Source organism: Eretmochelys imbricata, chromosome 6 (assembly GCF_965152235.1).
Source record: "Eretmochelys imbricata isolate rEreImb1 chromosome 6, rEreImb1.hap1, whole genome shotgun sequence".
In the NCBI taxonomy this organism is placed as follows: domain Eukaryota; kingdom Metazoa; phylum Chordata; order Testudines; family Cheloniidae; genus Eretmochelys; species Eretmochelys imbricata.
Window position 1 is genome coordinate 12,901,815 of NC_135577.1, and position 21,906 is coordinate 12,923,720.

Sequence of the window (21,906 nt, forward strand, 5' to 3'; positions counted from 1 at the left end):
CACCCTTCAGCCTGAGGCCCCACCCCAAAGCCCAGAATCCCTCCCTCCCACGGCTACCAGCCCCCCCTTCCAATCCCGGGTTGCCCAAGCACCACCAGCCCCAAAGCGCCAGGGCACACACACACACCCAGAGCACCAGACAGGCTGCCCCATCAGCCCCGCAGCACTGGGTGGGTGGGCTGCTCCCCAGCACCAGACCACTGGGTGGGCGTCGGGCAGCCCTCCCTTTCCCCCCAGCCCTGGAGAACTGGGTGGTGCGGCCCTAGCCCCAGCCCCAGCCCCAGCCCCAGCCCAGCAGGCTTCCCGGAAGAGGAGCAGGCTGCTTACCTGGCCTGGGGCCAACTACCAGCAGCAGAAGGAGGGGGCCTTGGGCGGAGCATGGGCAGGGCCACGCGGGGCTCTTTGCGGAGGTACAGCCTCCCCAGGCTATTGTACGCATCGTCCATGGATTTGGCTGGCTCCAACTTCCAACCGCTGGATCTTGTTCTACCCTTCTCCACTCGATTAAAGAGCCCTTTCATAGCCAGTCTTTTCGCCCTATGAATGTACTTGGGCACTGTACTTGAGCTACTTCTTGATCTCCTTTTCGATAACCTAAACTGACTGAGCACTGAGAATCTCTTGCTAGCCGGCACTTCTTCCAGCCGGCAAATTGCATTTGTGACTCTTCTCTGTATCCACTCCAGTTTTTCAATAACCTAATCCCACAGAACAAGAAAGAAAAAGGCCTCATTCAATACCATGGCCACCTACACACTGACTCGACCTTGTGCCTGCCCGCCCGCTTCGAATCATAGAATATCAGGCTTGGAAGGGACCTCAAGAGGTCATCTAGTCCAACCCCCTGCTCAGAGCAAGACCAATCCCCAACTAAATCATCCGATCCCAGAAGGATACACTGACTAGACCCCTCGATTCCAGGCAACTTGGCCTTCTGATTTTTGGGGCACTTGGGGTGTGCTTGAGCCCTGTTTTTAAGCTTTTCTCTGCAACTGTGAGGGCAAGAAACTTACTTTTCTTTTGAATGCACACTGAGGTTCTCAGCTAGTTCCTTGTTTCCAGGAGATGGGGCTTGAAATAAAACACTGAAAAGGTAGCGTAACAGGAGGCTTCAATGGGAGGGGGGTCTTAGGGCTGAAGGGTTCGATGGTTATGTTTCCCTTTCACCCTGAGCTTTGCACTTTTCACCCGGCCCCTCCCCAGCACCAGGCAGCTCCCCAGGTGCTGCCTCTCTGCTCATCTGATTCACACCCCGCCCCCTCCCCACCACTCACTCACCCTACAAAGCCCGGGTCCCACAGCCTCCCCCCTTATGAGAAGTGACTGCTAGACAGGGCTTCTTTCTTAGCATCTTCAGCCATGGGGCTGGGCTGTAGGTATTTTGTGGGCTTAGTGCTGCTCTGCTCCCTAAGGATAGCCCTTGGGCAGGGGGACTTCCACAGGATCAGTTTCTCTGTCTTGCAACATGAGTATGACTGTGGAGACTATGGGATGCAGCTGCTGGTCTTTCCCAGCCAGGGCCACACCGTCCGCTTCAAAGTTGTGGGTAAGTAGCTGCCTGGCTGCTTCATAAGAAAGCTAAGAAGCCTCCTGCTCATCTGCCCTCTTAGACATGCAGAAGGGTTTTATGGGTCTCCTGTGGAAACCTCTTACTTCTACAGTATGTAATGAGAGCTTTAGGAAGGGAACAAGAAGGTCCTACTCTAGTGCTTTTTGGTGGCCTGGCTGTTACTCTCAAATCTTGAGTACCCTGGTCTCCTGAAGTGAGAGTCTGTGGCTTCTGTCCCCTGGAGAAAAGACTGGAGATAGCCCTAACGGTTGAATCCAGGTAGCAAAGTCTTTCCTCACAACAGCCTGCTGACCATGACCCACAAAATAGCAGAGGGTAAAGAGGGAACCCTGCTGGGGGGAGACTGTAAAAGGACATACCAAAATGTGGCTGGGTATCCCAAGCTCTGGTGTAACTCGGCCCTTTGAGCTCCAGACGCCTGGATCCTGCACCTCTGTGGGCGATCACCTCCCTGTTGTCATGCCCAAGGATGGGATGGCCTGGCCTGGCCTGGCTCGGCCACTCTCAGCACTCCTTGTTAGGGGGCTTATTCCTTCACCCACTTACTTCCCTGGTCCTTCTCGCATGAACAGAGAGCAACAATAACCGAAGTCCAAAGTTGCAAACAATTCGAAGTTTATTGGGGGGAACTTCCAGCAAGCATGATTCCTGTTTCCTTCCTTAGTGTCCTCCTTCCCAGCTCTGACACCACAGAGCCTTACACCTGTGTCCCTGTTCCCATTCCTGCCCATAGCCAAACATTATTACAATTTCCTTACCCCCGTTCCCTGTTCCAATTTCCCCCTTTAGCAAAACATGATTCCAATTTCCGCACCCCTGTTCCCATCCCCTCCCACCCACGCCCACTCACTTCCTTATTGACTACAGATTATATAGTAAAACTTGAGTTCTGCTTAGCTATATCTTAACCAATCATTTTCCTGAAATGTAACTAACGAATCCTAACATATTGGTACATAATTATGTACCCAATTATATCCCACCACCTTAATGAGTTTACACCCAGCAAAATTAATTATACAGCAGACAGAAACAATCACAGAACCAGACAGAGATTATACAGACAAACAATAGCAAAGTGGGAACTATAAATGACAAAACAATACAGAAGTGAGGATTTCACATCCCAGCTATTGATGAGTGAGTTCTTGCCAGACAGGATGCTATCAAACTAAGTTTCCTTTTACATTTGCTAGGCACTTCCCTTTCTCTGGAGGTGCTAGGAATACAATCCTGTCCTGATAGTGCCTAACAGCCCAATAGCACCTTATTTCAATGTGACTAGTTTGGAATGTGAGGATGTGACCGGTCGCCTCCCAGCTTATGGCTGCCTCTGTTGCTTAGCCAAAGGCCTTAGCCTAAGAACAGGGCCTCAGACTGTCACAGTAAGAGAAGGCCCTTACACCAGCAGAGAGTGATTTTGATTCTTTCCCTTATACCAATAGAACTAGCCAAGTGATAAGAATACACCTAAATTCTGAGAGAATAGGCCTTTACAGACAGGCCTGAATATCTATATCCTAACACTCCTGGCTCTAGGTCAGACTTGGTAAATGATGGCCGTCCTGTATCTTTGGAGCTGCTTCCCACCATGCTAAACTCCACTAAACTGAAGGATGTGACAAACCACAGTCACTGTTCCAAACATGGCTACTTGGTTAAGCTTCATCAAGGGCTTTAACTCTTCCTTACCCACGACCTGTATGACTCTCTCCACAGATGAGTTTGGGACACCCTTCGAAGTTACCAACTGCTCCATTTGTCTCCATTGGGTCACATCTGGCGAGCAAGGAGCGATGATCTTCTCAGCTGGCTACAATGGCTGTCATGTGCAGAAGAAGGTGAGGGGGGTTGGCACGCCTCACCCCAGTGTACCTGAGCAACAACAGAAGCTGGAGATGGGTCCATACCTGCAGTCACAGCAGCCTGTGCAGCTGGGGGGCGCTGAGCTTAGCGCCTACAGAGAGTCTGTTAGGCCACAATACTGACTGATTGGTGTCTCTTTATTGCAGGATGGGCGTAACCACCTGCAAGTCCGAGTGGAGGAACTGCTGAGCGCCAGGGCCGTCGCTGCCACCTATGATGTGAACATGACCTGCCCCAAGCCCACTGAACGTGACTTAACCCCAGAGGAGACCATGCGCTACGTGCCCCAGCCGCAGCCGGGCCTGGTGCGCCCGGTGCCCCAGCCGCAGCCGGGCCTGGTGCGCCCGGTGCCCCAGCCGCAGCCGGGCCTGGTGCGCCCGGTGCCCCAGCCGCAGCCGGGCCTGGTGCGCCCGGTGCCCCAGCCGCAGCCGGGCCTGGTGCGCCCGGTGCCCCAGCCGCAGCCGGGCCTGGTGCGCCCGGTGCCCCAGCCGCAGCCGGGCCTGGTGCGCCCGGTGCCCCAGCCGCAGCCGGGCCTGGTGCGCCCGGTGCCCCAGCCGCAGCCGGGCCTGGTGCGCCCGGTGCCCCAGCCGCAGCCGGGCCTGGTGCGCCCGGTGCCCCAGCCGCAGCCGGGCCTGGTGCGCCCGGTGCCCCAGCCGCAGCCGGGCCTGGTGCGCCCGGTGCCCCAGCCGCAGCCGGGCCTGGTGCGCCCGGTGCCCCAGCCGCAGCCGGGCCTGGTGCGCCCGGTGCCCCAGCCGCAGCCGGGCCTGGTGCGCCCGGTGCCCCAGCCGCAGCCGGGCCTGGTGCGCCCGGTGCCCCAGCCGCAGCCGGGCCTGGTGCGCCCGGTGCCCCAGCCGCAGCCGGGCCTGGTGCGCCCGGTGCCCCAGCCGCAGCCGGGCCTGGTGCGCCCGGTGCCCCAGCCGCAGCCGGGCCTGGTGCGCCCGGTGCCCCAGCCGCAGCCGGGCCTGGTGCGCCCGGTGCCCCAGCCGCAGCCGGGCCTGGTGCGCCCGGTGCCCCAGCCGCAGCCGGGCCTGGTGCGCCCGGTGCCCCAGCCGCAGCCGGGCCTGGTGCGCCCGGTGCCCCAGCCGCAGCCGGGCCTGGTGCGCCCGGTGCCCCAGCCGCAGCCGGGCCTGGTGCGCCCGGTGCCCCAGCCGCAGCCGGGCCTGGTGCGCCCGGTGCCCCAGCCGCAGCCGGGCCTGGTGCGCCCGGTGCCCCAGCCGCAGCCGGGCCTGGTGCGCCCGGTGCCCCAGCCGCAGCCGGGCCTGGTGCGCCCGGTGCCCCAGCCGCAGCCGGGCCTGGTGCGCCCGGTGCCCCAAATATATCCTCCACCAAGCAACATAGGTGTGTGGGGGTGTCTGTGACCTCTAACTGGTTTGAGTGCATGTGGGTCCCCTCTAATGGAAGGTTTCATGGTCCACTTCTGACTCCTGTGGTGGTCTTCAGAGGAGCTGAACCTTGTCTCTTGCTTGCGGCTGCCATGTTAGAGCTGGTGTTGACAGTGTTGTAAGCCATAATCAAAAATGAGATTCGTTTAGAAATCATGCTGTTCCCCCACCCGCCCTCAGTTTATTTGAAGGGGAAGGGGTGGCTATTTGCCTTCTGGTTTTTCAAAGCTTTAGGGGGAAGGCACTTGCTTGCAAAGTCTGTGAGCTTCTTTGGCGCAAAATCCAGTCACACATGCACCAATGTGTCCTTGCCATTGGCCGCTCAGAGGGGCTTCCCCTGTTCCTCCAGTATCCCAGGGTTTGGGATCTGATGTTGTACCCCTTCATATCTCACCCCCACATCTGCTTGCAATCTGTCTCCCTCCCCCCCCTCCCCCCGCCCATGTGTCTCACACAGGCTCTTCGTCCCTCACTCTCCTAGAGTCCTGTCTAGCCCTCCCCCTAAACCAGAGTGGCATCCACTTTGCCTGTAGGTACAGCTTCAGTCTCATGAAAGAAATTCGCAGCCATGTTTATGAGGGACACTTTCCTCTGATCGGCTATGGGGAAATGGTGGCCAACCTGCTAGCTTCTGCCCCATCATCCGTAAAGGGAGATGGTGACTTCAATAAAGGAAAAATTCATAGAGCAGGCGTCTGCTCACTATTTCATGAGATGGCTAGAGAAACCCACCCCAGAACTGCTAACTGATAAATTGGAGTTGACCACGCTGCTGGCTGTGTTGAGGGGGCTGTAGGGTGTGGGTGGGGGCTCTCCTCTGACACAGCAGCAGATCAGGAGCCTGAATTTCCAAGTGACATGTTAAGCCTGCTATCAGAGAAGGGCAACATCCTACATCGGGAGGACAGGGGTGGGGATCTGAGCACAATGCTGTCTGAGGTGGTATGTGGTTTGAGGTTATGGTTGTGGGGGGCAGGGTGAGCTGGGATGGAGGACCACTGTGGGAGCTCTTGCAGCCCTTTGGGGAAGGGGAGGAGGGTTGGACTGGTGTTGAGGTCAGCCACTTGTCCAGAGGTCACTACAGATCTTAAAAAGTCTCTGGGGAAGGGTCTCTTGTGATCCCTTTAGAGGCTCTCTAGCTCTCCTTAATCCACACCCTGCTGTTCTAGGGGCGCATCTCACAGAGGAGCAGTGCCGTGTGGTGGCTGGGAAGATGCCCTGTGCGGATGCCCCAGGCCAAGCTGCTTGCTTCCAGGCTGGCTGCTGTTATGATGAGACTGACCTCACCACTCCCTGCTACTATGGCAACACAGGTAGGAGACCTGCCCTCATGTCAGCTTATGGAGCCTTTTGTCATCTCTGTCCTGGGAAGCTTGGTGACACACCGTACGTCTCAGATGAGTTTGGTCACCACCTACTAGCATGGTGAACTAGACTTGGATGCAATGTCTTTGTAACTCTCACCCTAGGCTGCAGCTGGCATCAGTTGTGTGCAAAGGGATTCCTTCCTACATCACGGTCTCTCCTCAGTTGCCCAATGCCTGGCAGATCTTGAGAGCCAACACCAAATGTGTGGTGGCAGAGGAAGAACCATCAGACGGTACAGGCTGGTGCTCCATCATCAGATCGATGGATAACTCCGCCGGCTTGTGTCTCGTTCCTGCACAACATGAGCTGCAATCATGCTGTCTCAGACAAACCCACTTACCCCCATGGGGCTTCATTTGATAGCTTCCAAAGCCAGAAGGGACCATTGTGATCATTAGTCTGATTTCCTGTATAACACAAGCTATAGGATTTCCCTGAAATAATTCCTCCAGCAGATCTCTTAGCAGACATCCAGTCTTGCCTTATCAGTGATGGAGAATCCACCATGACCCTGGACAAACCATTCCAAGAGTTAACTACCCTCGCTCTCAGATCTACACCTTATTTAAATACTTAGACTGTAATCAAGTCACCCCTTAACCTTCTCTCTGTCTAAAGAGACAGAATTTGGTCACTACAAGGCCTGTTTTCTAATATTTCTCATGGCTCTTCTCCAATCTATCATCCTGAGTGTGGCATGGAACTCTTGCCCAATTCCTCTACCAGGAACATCTATACTTAATCCTGCTCCTTTGTGTTGCAGTCACTGTTCAGTGCCTCCTGGATGGTCACTTTGTTCTGGTGGTCTCCAGGGACATGTCCGATCACCCCATCATCCTGGAGAGTGTCCGGCTAGCCTATGCCCAGGCAGGGTGTGACCCCATCAGGATGACTGAGGCTTTTGTGATCTTCCGCTTCCCCCTCATGCAGTGCGGCACCACAGTCCAGGTGAGGGGACACCCACGGGAAGCCAGGGTGAGTGCTCTGCTCAGGGGCTTGGGGGACTAACCTGCCCCATGTCTCCACTCTTCCAGGTGATCCATGACAAACTGATCTATGAGAACCAGCTGATCTCTGGCATCGACATCCGGACTGGGCCGGACGGCTCCATCACCCGGGACAGCACCTTCATGTAAGTTGGCCTGCTCTATTGACTAGCAAGGAAGTGATGGTGAGCAGGCTTCAGCCCTTCCACAGTGGAAGCGTGAGGCCAGATCCTTTCCCCTGGCAAAGATCTGATCCATCAATTTTCCAGCAGCCTCTCCTGACCACCAAAGGACTTAGGGGATGTTCTACAGGTATGGATTCCCTGCAGTCACAGGCTGCCCCACACTCAGAAAAGGGGATATGCACCTGATCCCTAATGAGGCAAAATCTTGCTTTGTGAAGGTAAGGACACTCTGTGCAGCTGACTGTCCAAGAGTCAAGGTTTTACGTTGTCTGATCAAATGCCAACATTGGTCAGCCTCACCTCAGTCCCTGGAAAAATCCTGCAGCAGGTTGTCGAGGAATCCATTCTGAAGCACTCGGAGGAGAGGAAGGTGATCAGGACCAGCCAAAATGGATTCACCAAGGGCAAGTCATGCCTGACCAACCTGATTGCTTTCTATGATGAGAACTGGCTCTGTGCATGTGGGGAAAGCGGTGGACATGATATACCTTGACTCTAACAAAGTTTGTTACAGACTCCCACAGTGTTCTTGACAGCAAGTTAAAGAAGTAGGGGCTGGATGAATGAATTAAAGGTGGATCGAAAGCTGGCTAGATCATCAAGGTCAACGGGTAGCAATCAACAGCTCTGTCTAGTTGGCAGCTGGTATCAAGCGGCATGCCCCAGGCGTCTGTCCTGGGGTTGGTTTTGTTCATTATCATTAGTGATCTGGATGATGGGATGGCTTGCTGAGGGTGTAAGTTAATGGATAACACACTAAGTTGGGGGGAGAGATCTAGAAAAATTGAAAATTGGGCTAAAAGAAATCTGAGCTTCAATAAGGACAAGTGCAGAGTCCTGCACTTAGGAGGGAAGAATCCCATTCACTGGTACAGGCTGGGGACCGACTGGCTAAGCAGCAGTTCTACAGACAAGGGCCTGGGGATTACAGTGTACGAGAAGCTGGCTACGAATGAATAGTGGGCCCTTGTTGCCAAGAAAGCTACTGGTATATTGGGGTGCATTAGTAGGAGCATTGCCAGCAGATGGAGGGAAGTGATGATTCCCCTCTATCCAGCAGTGGTGAAGCCCATCTGGAGTACTGTGTCCAGTTTTGGGCCCTCACCAACAGAAAGGATGTGGAAAAATTTGGAGATAGCCCAGCAGAGGGCAACAAAAATGATTAGGGGGCTGGGGCACATAATTTATGAGGAGAGGCTGAGGGACCTGGGCTTATTTAGCCTGCAGAAGAGACAAGTGAGGGGGGATTTGATAGCAGCCTTCCCCTACCTGAAGGGGTTCCAAGGAGGATGGAGCTTGGCTGTTCTCAGTGACGGCAGATGACTGAACAAGGAGCAATGGTCTCAAGCTGCAGTGGGGGAGGTCTAGGATGGCTATTGGGGACGGGACTATCCCTCTAGGAGGGTGGTGAAGCACTAGAATGGGTTACCTAGGGAAGTGGCAGAATCTCCATCCTTAGAGGTTCTGAATACCTGGCTTGACCAAGCCCTGGCTGGGATGATTTAGTTGGGGTTGGTCCCGCTTTGAGCAGCGAGTTGGACTAGCTGACCACCTGAGGGCTCTTCCAATCCTAATCTTATGATTGTAAATGCCACTTGCTGTGCGATCTCCAATGGCAAGTAGGCACAGCCAGCCTGACCCGAGAAGGGCTCCATGGGGCCACCCTGAGGGACTAATAACTCCCTACAGGGTTGGTAGAAAGAAAGCTTGGATAACAGTTGGTGGCAAACTTGATGTAAGGACTGTTGCCCCCTTACTAACATTCAGTGGGGTGTACTGGTTGGCTAGCTCCCAGTACTAAAAGGGGAAGGATCTATGGGAAATCAGGACCCTGAGAGTGACAGTCCCCAGGAACAATGCGGAGAGGCCAATGCTCCAGGTCAGCCTGAATGACAGGGTGGGCAGGCTAATCAGAGTCAGGAGGCCAGGGAGGTCCTGTCCTCCGTGTGAGCTGGATTTGCCTGGGTCACACAGTCAGGTCATGTGTTTCCTTTAACCTTTCCCATGTTTCCTTCTTTCTAAAATTGTTGATTAAGTAACTTGCCTTTGCTTTACCTTGTATGTAATGGTCATGGGTCAGAAGTGCCCAGTGCAGAGAGAGTACCCCGGAGTGGGGACACCCTAGCCCCTGTCCTAGGTGACCACAGCAGGGTTGGGGGTCGAGCCCCCGCCCCCCAGAATCCTGGGCCTAGCCTTGTTGGGGTTACGAGGACTCTGCCAGACAGGAGAGTGGAGGGGAGCCCTGAAGGGCAGGGAGGCCACTGGATAAAGGAAGTGGGAGCGAGGACTCGGATCCTTTCGCTAGCCCACTTCACCAGGGTAGTGCAGAAGCCAGGAAAGTTCCCCACAAGAGCAGGACTATTCCCCAGCGTACATTGAGAATGCTGCCAAAAGAGATGTGAGGACAAGTAAGCAGGTGCTTCTAGCTTGTCTGAGAAGGCCCCATGTGGCTGTGCTCAGACACTCCTGCTGAGTCCCTGAGTTGGAGGGAAGAACATCTGAGTTGCTAAAAGGGTTGAGCCACTAGCGTCCTTGGATGTCTCCCATCCAAGTACTGATAGGGCCTGATCCTGCTTGTCTCAAGCACTAATAAGGTCACTGCCAGAAACCACATGGCCTCAATCTGAAGTCACAGAGCATCAGCCCCTGTCTCCTCCCTCTGCTCTCTCCTGTGCAGCCTCCATGCTCGCTGCATCTACAATGCCAGTGACTTTCTGCCAGTCCAGGTCGAGGTCTTCTTGCCCCCCACACCTGCTCCAGTCACCCAGGCAGGACCCCTCCGGCTTGAGCTGCGCATCACCACAGGTAGGTGACCCCTCACTCCAGCACGGAGATCCCATCCCCCTGAAGGACCACAGGTGTCTCAGCTCTGCTCTCCTCCTACCCTCTCCCCCACAGACCCGAGCTACAGATCCTATCTCACAGAGAGAGACTACCCTGTGGTGAAGGTGCTCAGGGACCCTGTCTACATGGAGGTTCGCATCCTGCACAGAACAGACCCGTCCCTGGTTCTGGTTCTGCACCAGTGCTGGGCCACCCCAAGCGCCAACCCCCTGCAGCAGCCACAGTGGCCCATCCTGGTGGACGGGTGAGTGGCTGGGATGGAGGGGGAGCATGGCTTGGGGAGGAGGAAGGCGGTTTCCTTAGTCCACCCTTCTCTCATGTCTTGCTCCCAGGTGCCCGTTCCTGGGAGACAGCTACAGAACCCAGCTTGTGCCCGTGGGCCCGGCCTCATCTGAGCTGCCCTTCCCGACTCACCACCAGCGCTTCGTCCTCTCCACTTTTGCCTTTGTGGACTCCGCCTCCCAGGTGGCACTTGAGGGAGAGGTGAGAAGGGGCCCACATATAAAGCGGGTGAGGAGGGGGAAGTCGGAGTCCAGGGGCAGGAGCTCCTATTTTAGTCAGGTCCTGACCTCCTCAGCCTCTGCTGAGGCGCTGCACATGCAGAACCAAACTGATCGCTGTGAATCTGCTTCCTGCCTCCTACCAGCACTGGCCAGTCACTCACTAACTCCATTCTCACTTGTGTGGATTTTAGGTGTACATTTACTGTAGCGCCTCAGCTTGCTACCCCTCCCGGCTGGAGCCCTGCAGGACCATGTGCCCATCAGGAGCTGCTACAAGTAAGTCGGAGTGGTCTGAAATCCATGTGGGTTTCTACAAGCTCCCATCCCAAATACCAGAGGACTCATAGTGAACAGAGATTTGCCCACCTCTGATATAGCAGGACAGGCAGAATACCACCCTCAGGACCATCCTGCCCCGCTCCTGAGTTCCCGGCCGGGGAGGCAAGCCCCCAGCCCCTCCTGTGCTGTCCCTCTCCCTCGCAGCCTCAGCACACCTCCAGCACTCTCCTCCGGTAGGAGCTGTGAGCTCCCACTGCTCTGAGCAGCATCATAAGGGGGTTGGGATTGGAAAAGGGGCAGAGGGTGCCAGGGGGCAGTCGGGACAGGGGCTGGTTGGATTGGGCAGAGGTTCGGGGGGGCAGTCGGGGGGCATTGGATAGTCATTGGAGTCCAGCAGGGGCTGTCAGGGAGCAGGGGGTTGGATAGGGGTGTGGTCCCAGGGGGCATTTAGGAGACAAGGAGTTGGGGGGGCAGAGGGGGTTTCTGAGGTGGGCAGTCAGGGGGCAGGAATTGGGAGGGAGCCAGGCTCTTTGGGGAGGCACAGCCTTCCCTACCTGGCCCTCCATATAGTTTTACAGTGCTAATGTGGCCCTCAGGCCAAAAAGTTTGCCCAGCCCTGTGCTATACACTGAGTGCAAGGCGTTCAGCCCAGCTCGTTAGGTACCTCTACCATGTCCTGTAGCGCTAGCTAGGGTATGATGGGCTAACACGAAGAGGTAAATGGCCTAATCGCCTACAACTGCCCTATGTAGGAGACAATACTAGAAATTGCCTCTGGAGAGTGGAGTGTCTGCTGCTCCTGATGAAATGGCCTTTCTTCCCAACTTCTCCCACACTTCAAATAAGCAATTCAGGAAGATCTAATACCTGGTACCACAACCTGTCAGGAGGCCTGTAAGGGCTCATGGTTGAGTCCATGGTGACGCTGCATTTCATCACGATGGGCCCTCTGGTTGTGAGTGCGCTGGACAGACAGCTCCCTAACTCTCCATTCCATCTGCCAGGAGGCCGCCGGTTCCTGGATATCAACAATGGGACAGGAGAGCCCCAGGACCTGGTGAGTTCTCCTGGCCCTGTGATCTTCCAGGAGAGCCCTGAGCCGTGGAAAGAGCACATCTATGAGAACAAGGGTGAGTTGACAATTCGAGTATCTTTCTGATGAAGGCTGGCCTAAGAGGTAGAGGGAGCACCACTGGGGCAGGGAAGTCTCGGTGTCATCTCCACACTTTAGACCCTACAGAAATCTGGATTGTCTTAACCTCTCCTCCTCCTCCAGACCCTGTCTCCAGACTGGACCTGACCCTGGTGCTTCTGGCCATGCTTTCATTGGTGGTTGTGGCTTCTCTCGTTACTGTGACACTACTCCATAGGAGAAGCAGCTGGATGACAAGGTCCCAAATCTTCCATGGCAGATGACTGTAAAATAAGAGAGGAGCAGAAATAAAATCTGTGGAGTGCACTAATGTCTTGTGGTAGCGTGTGTCCCTCTGGGGGAGGGAACAGCAGTTGTTGAGGCCAGGGGTCTACTACTGGCCTTGTAGCTCTTCCCCATTCAGCAGCAGAACAGACCTCTCTGCAGGGATAGACACCAGAATAGGATGTGGCATAGAGGACAGGAAGAAGACTGTCTAGTGCTAGCTTGCAAGGTAAATCAAATGGCTTTCTCTCGTCTCCTGGGGTCCTATCTGGGGGGAGGGGAAGCCACTCAGCCGAACTAGAGACTTTTTGATTAACTTTACTGTGAATAGCTGGATTCTAACTCCACTGGGCACGCAATAAGAACTACTGGTGCTTGCCAGTCTCACATGAAGTCCATGTGAGCCAGCTGGGGGACAAGCCTAAGTCTGGTAACTAGAAACCCTTGTGTCTTCTGTGGGGGCTGTGGCCAGCCCCTAGCTTACAGGAGGTGGAGAAGATTTCCCCATTGTGTTAGTGACTGGGAAACCTGATGCTTCAAGACCTTAAGCATCCTGCCTGACAGCTGGGATCTGCGCCATAACTGGTATCTCCTGCTTCTTGACCCTTAAGCTATATCTATGGGGCACTCCAAAGCGTGGCTGTAGTGTGCACACACAGACCCAAGTGAGCTAGCTTTCATCAAGCTAGTTGAAATAACGGTAGTGGAAGCATGGCCTATACAAGACTAGCTGGGACTCTGGGTCGTACTCCAGTGGGTAGCCTGCGCTGCTGTTGCTCTACTGCTTGATCTGGCTAGGCCAAAGCTACCTCGGCTACATCTACGCACTCACCTCTGTCTACACAGCAATCTACCCTTCTCCATTTGCATTAGTTTCCTTCTATCTCGCCTGGGGAAACTACAGCCCTCCAGCTCCTCTCCAAATCCCCTTCCAACAGCTAAAATCCTCTCTCCCACTGCTCCTACCACGTCAACACCCTCCACCTACTGTAGAACCCACAGGGACTGTCACGCTAACGTGGTGTAACTGTTCTAACCCCTCTACTACCATCTTCTAGGGTAGCCTACTGTGGGACCAGATCCTGCAGACACTTAATGTGCATGTGGTAATGACTTCATGGGGACTTCACGCATGCATGGAGTTAAGCACGTGCTGAGGGCTGGCCAAGCAACACAAACTGTTCATTAAATGTCAATGTTCATTCTGCAGTAGGCAAAACCAATGCCTCAAAACCCTCCATGGAAAAAGCAGAAAGGCATGTGTATCCTAGAAATGCATGGTCACTTGCCTGAGATCTAGGAGACATGGGTTTGAGTCCCTGCTCTGCCTGACTGGGTGCACCTGTGTACTCCCACATCCCAAAATGGAGTGCTGCAAGGTCAGAGTCTTGGACTGTAAGAGGATGGCAGCAGGGATCATGCTTTTTGTTACTCTCTGCAAAAAGCATTGTGTGATGGCTTGGCACAATAATGAATGGAAGCCTGGTGGTTTATAGGCACAAGGCAATGAATTTGCCATTTGCTAAAATTCAAAGTAGTATAAAGATCGTGCTGTAGTTGTAAAGGCTGTTGCTTCTGTGCTTAAATCATGTACTTGGAGACTAACCATGAGAATTATTGCTGAAAGCTGGGCACTTATCTGCTAGAAGCAACAGAGAAGGAGAAAGACTTGGGTGTATTGCTCGATCACAGGATCGCTCTGAGATTTCACTCTGATGCAGCTGGGAACAAGGCTAACCCAGTCATGGGATACTCGGGTGAGGTATTTCCAGTAGAGAGCGGGAAGTGCTAGTACCATTATACAAGGCACTGGTGAGACCTCATCTGGAATACTGTGTGCAATTCTGGTCTCCTATGTGTAAGATGAATTCAAACTGGACCAGATATGGAGAAGAGCTACTAGTATATCCAGAGAAATGGATAACCTCACTTAGGAGAGGAGACTGAAATACTTTTATTTAGCCTAACCAAAAGAAGGCTGAGGAGAGATAGATGACTGCTCTCTCTAAATGCATCAGAGGGATTACTATCAGAGAGGAATTAACATAAGCACCAACGTGGACACAAGAACAAATGGATATAAACTGGCCATAAGCAAGTCTAGGCTTTAGATTAGACAAAAGTTTCTCTATCAGAGGAGTGAGGTTCTGGAGCAACCTTTGAAAGGGAGCAGGGGGCGGTAAAAAGCGTAACTGGCTTCAAGACTGAGCTTGATAAGTTTATGGAGGGGAGAGTAGGATGAGACTGCCTACAATGGCACACGACCGCTCTGTGACTGCGAGCTGCAAAGATCTCCACGGGCTGGTCTAAAGGACACCAGATGGGGAGGGCTCTGAGTTACTATAGAGAATTCTTTCCCCAAAGTATCTAGCTGGTGGGTCTTGCTCACATGTTCAGGGTCTCACTGATCACCATTTTGGGGATTGGGAAGGAATTTCCCCCATGTCAGAGACCCTGTCGGTGGGGGTTTGCCGTCCTCTCCAGCACAGGGCACGGGTCACTTGCAGGTTTAAACTACTGTAAATGTGGGGATTCTGTTTAGTTTTGTCTTTATATCATTATTTGAGGACATCACTAACCCAGACAGAGGTCATGGGTCTATTGCAGGAGTGGGTGGGTGTGGTTCTGTAGCCTGTAATGTGCAGGAGCTCAGACTACTCAGGAGCTCAGGTCCCTTCTGGCCTTAAAGTCTGTGACAGAAGAGAGGGGGTTCCCTGAAAGCTCAACAGTGGCAGCGGACAGCCAACTATAAGCAGTAACGCAACACTGGAGATACAAGTTGCATGCAGCTGGATGGGTGCCTGTGACTTTCTTTCTACCAGCTAAATGATGTGACAATGCAGTCAGCATAGACAATCCTGCACATGAAAGACTTGGTATCATCTTGGCACAGAAGAAAGACACATAATTGCCTTAGGGTACCAGAAACAATCCAAAGGGAGTGGTGCAAGCTACAATGTTTGAATGAGGATTGCCAGCACTGATCTGTGCCAGGGTAGAACAATAGCAATAAGCTGTTTCCTCCAACAACTCAATGGTGTATTTAAATGATGCAAAACTGGGGGTCAATACTGGCTGATGGGCAGTTATGGGGGGGGGGGGGGGGACAGCAGTGTGCTTTCTAGGACTACAGTGATGGAAGGGGAAGGCTTAGCTAACCAAACTACCCTGGAGCCAAAACAATAGGGGGGCAGCAGAAGAACAAGTTTCAGACACAAGGGTGTAAGTTCTGTATTTCTGCTACTGCTGCCTATTAAAATCTTTAAACGGAAAAACCTGGCCATCCCTAATTCTAAAGGCAGGGTGAAGAAGAAGGGAGGCCTCAGTAGTCTACTGAAAGGCCAATTCTGAAGAGGTATAAAATGTCATTGCGTGGGGTTTCTTCCAGACACTGAAGGTGAGGGATGATTTTCCCCTGACAGAAAAGGTCTGCTTCAAAGTCCATGGGAATCCTTCCATTGACTTCTGGGGCAGAGACACCAGACAGGAGAGAGTTGGAGGAGAGGATGAAACTTCTCCACTTAGGGGAAAAGTGCTGAGTATGATAGAAAAATGGCCAAATGTTTCTCCTGCTGAAGTAGGGAGACTTGGGCCTGGTCTACAGTACGCAGTTATTTCCGAATTAGGCGAGTTACCTCAAAATTAAACTGGTTCCGTCCACACGACCAAACCAGTTTTTTCAATTTAAAGGGCTCTTTACTCCGATTTCTGTACTCCACCTTGGCAAGTGGAGTAGCACTAAAACTGAGATCGCAGTTCTGGGTTAGAGGTACTGTGGACGCAATTTGACAATATTAGCCTCCGGGAGCTATCCCAGAATGCTCCCTTGTGACCGCTCCGGACAACTCTCTGAACTCCGATGCACGAGCCAGGTAGACAGTAAAAGCCCCTGGAACTTTTGAATTTCCTGTTTGGTCACCATCAGCACAGTCCACCAGCACAGGAAACCGCGCAGAGTCCACCATCTCAAGAGACCACGCAGTCCTGGATTCGCAGACGAGCTCCAGCTTAGTCTGAACGGGAGGTACTGGATCTCATTGCATGTTGGGGAGACGAATCTCTTCTGGCACAACTATGTTCCAAAAAAAGGAACGCAAATACGTACATTAAACTCTCCACTGCCATGACGGAAAGAGGCTACTCCAGGGACACAGAACAGGGTCGTACAAAAAAAATCAAGGAGCTGCAAGCTGAATTCTGTTGCCCGGCCGCATGTGATGGCTTACTCACACCAAAGTGGCAGGCACTTCAGTATGAGAGGCAAAATGAGACCTTGTACAGAAAGAACACGTGCTGTGTATTATGAATTGCCTGTTTCACTGAGAAACAGCGTCCCCTTTGTTCTCTAAACTGTATCTTTTAAAATACTACCCTCCCTTTTTCTTCTCCTGCAGCAGGCGCAAATGTTTCAATGCAGCCCCTATCTACTCCATCCCAGAGGCTGGTCCAGATTAGAAGGTGGAAAAAATGAACTCGGGACAATGATTGCTGAGCTCTTGCAGTCCTCCTGCATTGATAGGGCCCAGTTGAGTGTATGGAGGCAAACAATTGCGGAGTCGTGTAAAGCGTTACATGAATATGAAGAGAGGAAGGACGTGGGCGATGAGAGCAGGCAGGATGCTATGGTCAAGCTCATGGGGGAGCAAACTGATATGCTCTGCTGTATGGTGGATCTAATGCGGGAAAGGCAGCAAGACCATAGACTGCCACTGCAGCCCCTGGATAACCGCCCTCCCTCCTCCCCAAGTTCGATAGCCTCCTCACCCAGATGCCCAAGAACATGGCGGGGGGAAGGGGGTGAGGCTGCGGGGACCAACACAGTCAACCCCAGAGGATTGCTCAAGCAGCAGAAAACTGGCATATCCTAAATTTTGATTTGGTTTCTGGACTAGTCCTTCCCTCCTCCTCGTCCACCCCCTAACCCAATACCCCCCTCTAGCTTCTCATTTCTCTCAATGTTTTGTGCAACAACTAATACAGAACGGTTTTTAAACAGTTGTGACTTTATTTCCTTTCATATATATATATGGGGGTGGGGGGGCGGGTAACTTTAAGAGAAACAACAACAACTCTCACAGCGTACCCTGGCCAGTCATGAAACTGGCTTTCAAAGCTTCTCTGATCTGCAGCGCGCCCTGCTGCGCTCTTCTAATCGCCCTGTTGTCTGGCTGTGTGAAACTTGTCGCCAGGCAAGTTGCCTCAACCTCCCACCCCGCCATAAATGTCTCCCCCTTACTCTCGCAGATATTGTGGAGCACACAACAAGCAGCAATTACAATTGGAATATTGGTTGTGCTGAGATCTAACCGAGTCAGTAAACTACACCAGCGTGCTTTCAAATGTCCAAATGCACATTCTACCAAATGCACTTGCTCAGCCTAGAGTTGAACTGCTCCTTACTACTGTCCAGGGTGCCTATGTACGGCTTCATGAGCCATGGCATTTAGGGGTAGTCTGGGTCCCCCAAGATAACTATAGGCATTTCAACATCCCCAACAGTAATTTTTGGTCTGGGAAGTAAGTTCCTTCCTGCAGCTGTTCAAACAGACCAGAGTTCCTGAAGATGTGAGTGTCATGCACCTTTCCAGGTCATCCCACATTGATGTTGGTGAAACGTTCCTTGTGATCCACCAGTGCTTGCAGCACCATGGAAAAGTACCCCTTGCGGTTTATGTACTGGCTGCCCTGATGTTCCAGGGCGAAGATGGGGATATGTGTTCCGTCTATTGCCCGCCGCACTTAGGGAATCCCAGCGCATTAAAGCCATCCACAATGGTCTGCACGTTTCCCAAAGTCACTCGCCTTGATAGCAGCTGGTCATTGATTGCATTGGCTACTTGCAGCACAGCAGCCCCCACAGTAGATTTCCCCACTCCAAACTGATTCCCGACTGACCGGTACCTGTCGGGCATTGCAAGCTTCCACAGGGCTATGGCCACTTGCTTCTCAACTGTGAGGGCTGCTCTCATTTTGGTGTCTTTGCGCTTCAGGGCAGGGGACAGCAAGTCACAAAGTTCCATGAAAGTGGCCTTACGCATACGAAAGTTTCGCAGCCACTGGGAATCATCCCATACCTGCAACACTATGCGGTCCCACCAGTCTGTGCTTGTTTCCCGGGCCCAGAATCGGCGTTCCACAGCATTAACCTGGCCCAACAGCACCATGATCTCCCAATCGCCACATGCCGTGCCATCTGTGTCCGTGTCCTCATCAGTATAGTAATCGCGCTGTCATCACTTCCTTGCCCAGTCTTGCAGGTACTGCACATACTGCTGCATAATGCATGAGGTATTTACAAAGGTCAAAATGCAGCAGAGATCTGATCGGGCTCCATGGCTATGGCGCTTGCACGGGTAATCCTGGAAAAGGGGTGCGAAACGCAGGAGAGCAGAGTGGCAGCAGAAGCTGTGCTGTTTGGTTCACGGTAGCCGAACAAAGACTGAAAATGGTTGTCTTCTGTGGCTTTCACAGAGGTGGGAGCCCAGGACAGACAACATGGAGAAGCTCGCAAGCGTGGCAATAGCGGGAGAGCAGAGTTGGCGGCAGAAGCTGTGTTGCTTGATTCACAATGGCCGAGCAGAGTTGAGTTGGAGAGGCGGATTCATCGTGGCAGGAGAGCAGCGGTGCACCGTCTGCTGAAAGCAGTATGGCGTCTGCATGCCAAAAAGGGGCGAAACGATTGTCTGCCGTAGCTTTCTGGTGACACACACCCAGAAACACCCGCCAGAATGTTTTTGCCCCATCATGCTTAACTGGGAGCTTACCCGAGAATTCCAATGGGCGGCAGGGACTGTGGGAACTGTGGGATAGCTACCCACAGTGCACCGCTCTGACATTTGATGCCAGCCTTGGTACTGTGGACGCAGTCTGCCAAATTCACCCGCTTTAGTAGGGACACAGAAGACCGAACGTATAAAATAGCTTCCGAAAATTCGAATAGAATAATTTTGAAATAATCTTGTACTGTAAACGTACTGAGGGGTAGCAGTGCCATGAGAAAAAGACAGACGGAGCCTAGGAAAACCACCAGCCAAGAGAAGCTCAAGAGGCCTAAGCCTATTGAGGTGTCCTTACATCCCATCCTCAGGTTTCACATAGCTCAGGCTGAGGCCTGCCTCGGTCTGTGGAGCTCCATACTTGGCCAGGTTAGGTTTCTTCAAGGCCTGGTATGAGGCCTCCCTGCTTTTTCACTAGTTTCACCCCTAACTTGGACTCTGCACAGGCCACTAGGGCTAACCCCCTTAATCTTATTTTAAAAGAGCTATAAAATCATTAACAATCACGGGCCTCAGTTCCACACCTCATCAGAACAATGGCACCTCCATCAGCCCCTGGCACCACGCCAGAGCCCTGTTCCAACACTGACTCAGACAGAACGCAGTGACTCCTAGTGAATTAACACCACTGTTTTCTGGACCTCCTGGGTTTTGCCCACAGATCCCCCTACTCAGCACTGAGGAGGCCTGATCCTTCCAAAGGTATGACATGTAATGTTAGGTCTCAGCAGGTGTCCCTTATGGGGTTGGTGATGGGATAAAGCACCAGGGTGACTGGGGGCCAGGACTACACCTGTACGGAGATGACGATGTCGCCCGCATGGGGGGAGCTTGGGGATCTGTTGCTCTCTAGGGGCTGGTTCACATGGATGTTAATGAGAGTGCTACAGCCACTCCCTAGAGATGGTTAGTCCTTTTCGTTCAGAATCGCCTGGTTTTCGCTCTGAAGATCATGGAGTTTAAATCTCAGTGTGGGCCCAAGCAGGAGCAGTTAAAATTGCAAGCCAGAGATTGACATACAGGGCAAGGGGGTGCGGAGCAGTGGGACAGAAGACCAGACTAGCAGCATGTGTGTAGGTCAGAGTTAAGAGTACTAGCAGAGCTGTGGGGGAGGCGTGTTTGGCAGCTGTTAGCATCAGGCTCAGGGGCCCGTTCTCCATTCCCCAGTCACAGGAGCAGTTTCTCTACACACCTTGCTTGCCCTGCCGCAAAGATAAAGCATCTTTGAGTGAGTTTTACATTCCTCCCCCGATGCCCCCCCGCCCCAGTGTTCACAACACAACAGGGAAGTAGGGAAGAAGCAGAGACGGAGTTACCAACTCTCATCATGTTATTGTGAGTGATGCAATACTTTGTGCTTTTCTTAAAGCTCCAGCTCCTGGAGTCAGGTGAACATACCAGAACATCAGCTTTCCTTTTAAAAAACGGGTTTCAAGCCTCATCTTTTTGTTTTATGTTTGTATGGTGCCTGGCCCAATGGGGTCCTGCTCCATGACCGGAGCTCTTAAGCACTGCAGGAATACAAATACATAATAACTGTAGAGACAGAGAAGCTTCAAAGCATGACCTCCGCAGATTCAAAAGCCAGAAAAGCATTTTAAAATAGCCACAAATTTGTTATTTTTAAAATCTCATGATTTTTAAGGGAAGCTCAGGAGTTTGGGGGGACTCATGATTTTTGAGCGCTCAGGGTTGGCGATATTCTCAGTAGTGAGAAGGGCAGAAAGAGTGAGGGAGATGAGACGGGGAGCCCCAACCCCAAAGAGCCAAAAATCAAGAGATTGCTACAAAAATCTCGAGATTTTTCACACAAAAAAATACACTTGAGTGGTTTTTTCATAGGTTCATGGATTTTCAGGCCAGAAGGGACCCTTAGATCAACCAATCTGACCTCCAGCAGAGCACGCACCAGAGAATGTCACCCTGTTTCCTCTGCATGGAGCCCGATAACTTGTGTCTGAGTAAAGCGTCTTCCAGACAGGCCGCCTGTGGGCTGGTCTACACTAGAAAGTTAGGTTGACCCAGGTGTGTCCCTCAGGGCTGTGAAAAATTCACCCTCCTGAGAGACGTAGTTAATCCAACCTCTCTCCCAGGGTAGATGCCATGAGCTCACTGGAAGAACTCTGCCATCGTCCTACCTCTCGGAGCGGTGGATTTACGACAGCGTTGCTGCAGTATGTGTCAGCACTACAGGGCAGCACTGCAGCTGTGTAGACATAGCCTGATTGAGACTCCATCACTTCCAGTGGTCGTCTGTTCCAAGGGTTAGTCACCCTTCAAAGTGTGTGCCTTACGTCTACCTTAGATTTGGCCATGGACGATGGGTGAACCACAGGCTTGGGGAGGCTAGCCCCTGGCCCGGCCCACCCTTCAGCCTGAGGCCCCACCCCAAAGCCCAGAATCCCTCCCTCCCACGGCTACCAGCCCCCCCTTCCAATCCCGGGTTGCCCAAGCACCACCAGCCCCAAAGCGCCAGGGCACACACACACACCCAGAGCACCAGACAGGCTGCCCCATCAGCCCCGCAGCACTGGGTGGGTGGGCTGCTCCCCAGCACCAGACCACTGGGTGGGCGTCGGGCAGCCCTCCCTTTCCCCCCAGCCCTGGAGAACTGGGTGGTGCGGCCCTAGCCCCAGCCCCAGCCCAGCAGGCTTCCCGGAAGAGGAGCAGGCTGCTTGCCTGGGCTGGGGCCAACTACCAGCAGCAGAAGGAGGGGGCCTTGGGCGGAGC

The 21,906-nt window shown here is 53.1% G+C and overlaps 1 protein-coding gene across 1 annotated transcript; it reads left to right on the plus strand.

Annotated features, from left to right (window-relative positions):
- The first annotated feature begins 378 nt into the window (after positions 1 to 378).
- LOC144266434 (zona pellucida sperm-binding protein 1-like) lies at positions 379 to 12,399 on the plus strand. Its single transcript, XM_077819889.1, has 14 exons — positions 379 to 410; positions 1,335 to 1,546; positions 3,290 to 3,411; positions 3,583 to 3,717; positions 4,294 to 4,774; positions 5,988 to 6,131; positions 6,950 to 7,134; positions 7,221 to 7,318; positions 10,035 to 10,162; positions 10,256 to 10,445; positions 10,534 to 10,684; positions 10,896 to 10,980; positions 11,988 to 12,113; positions 12,260 to 12,399. The coding sequence occupies exons 1-14, from the start codon at positions 379 to 381 to the stop codon at positions 12,397 to 12,399; spliced, it is 2,229 nt and encodes a 742-aa protein (XP_077676015.1).
- Positions 12,400 to 21,906: the final 9,507 nt, after the last annotated feature.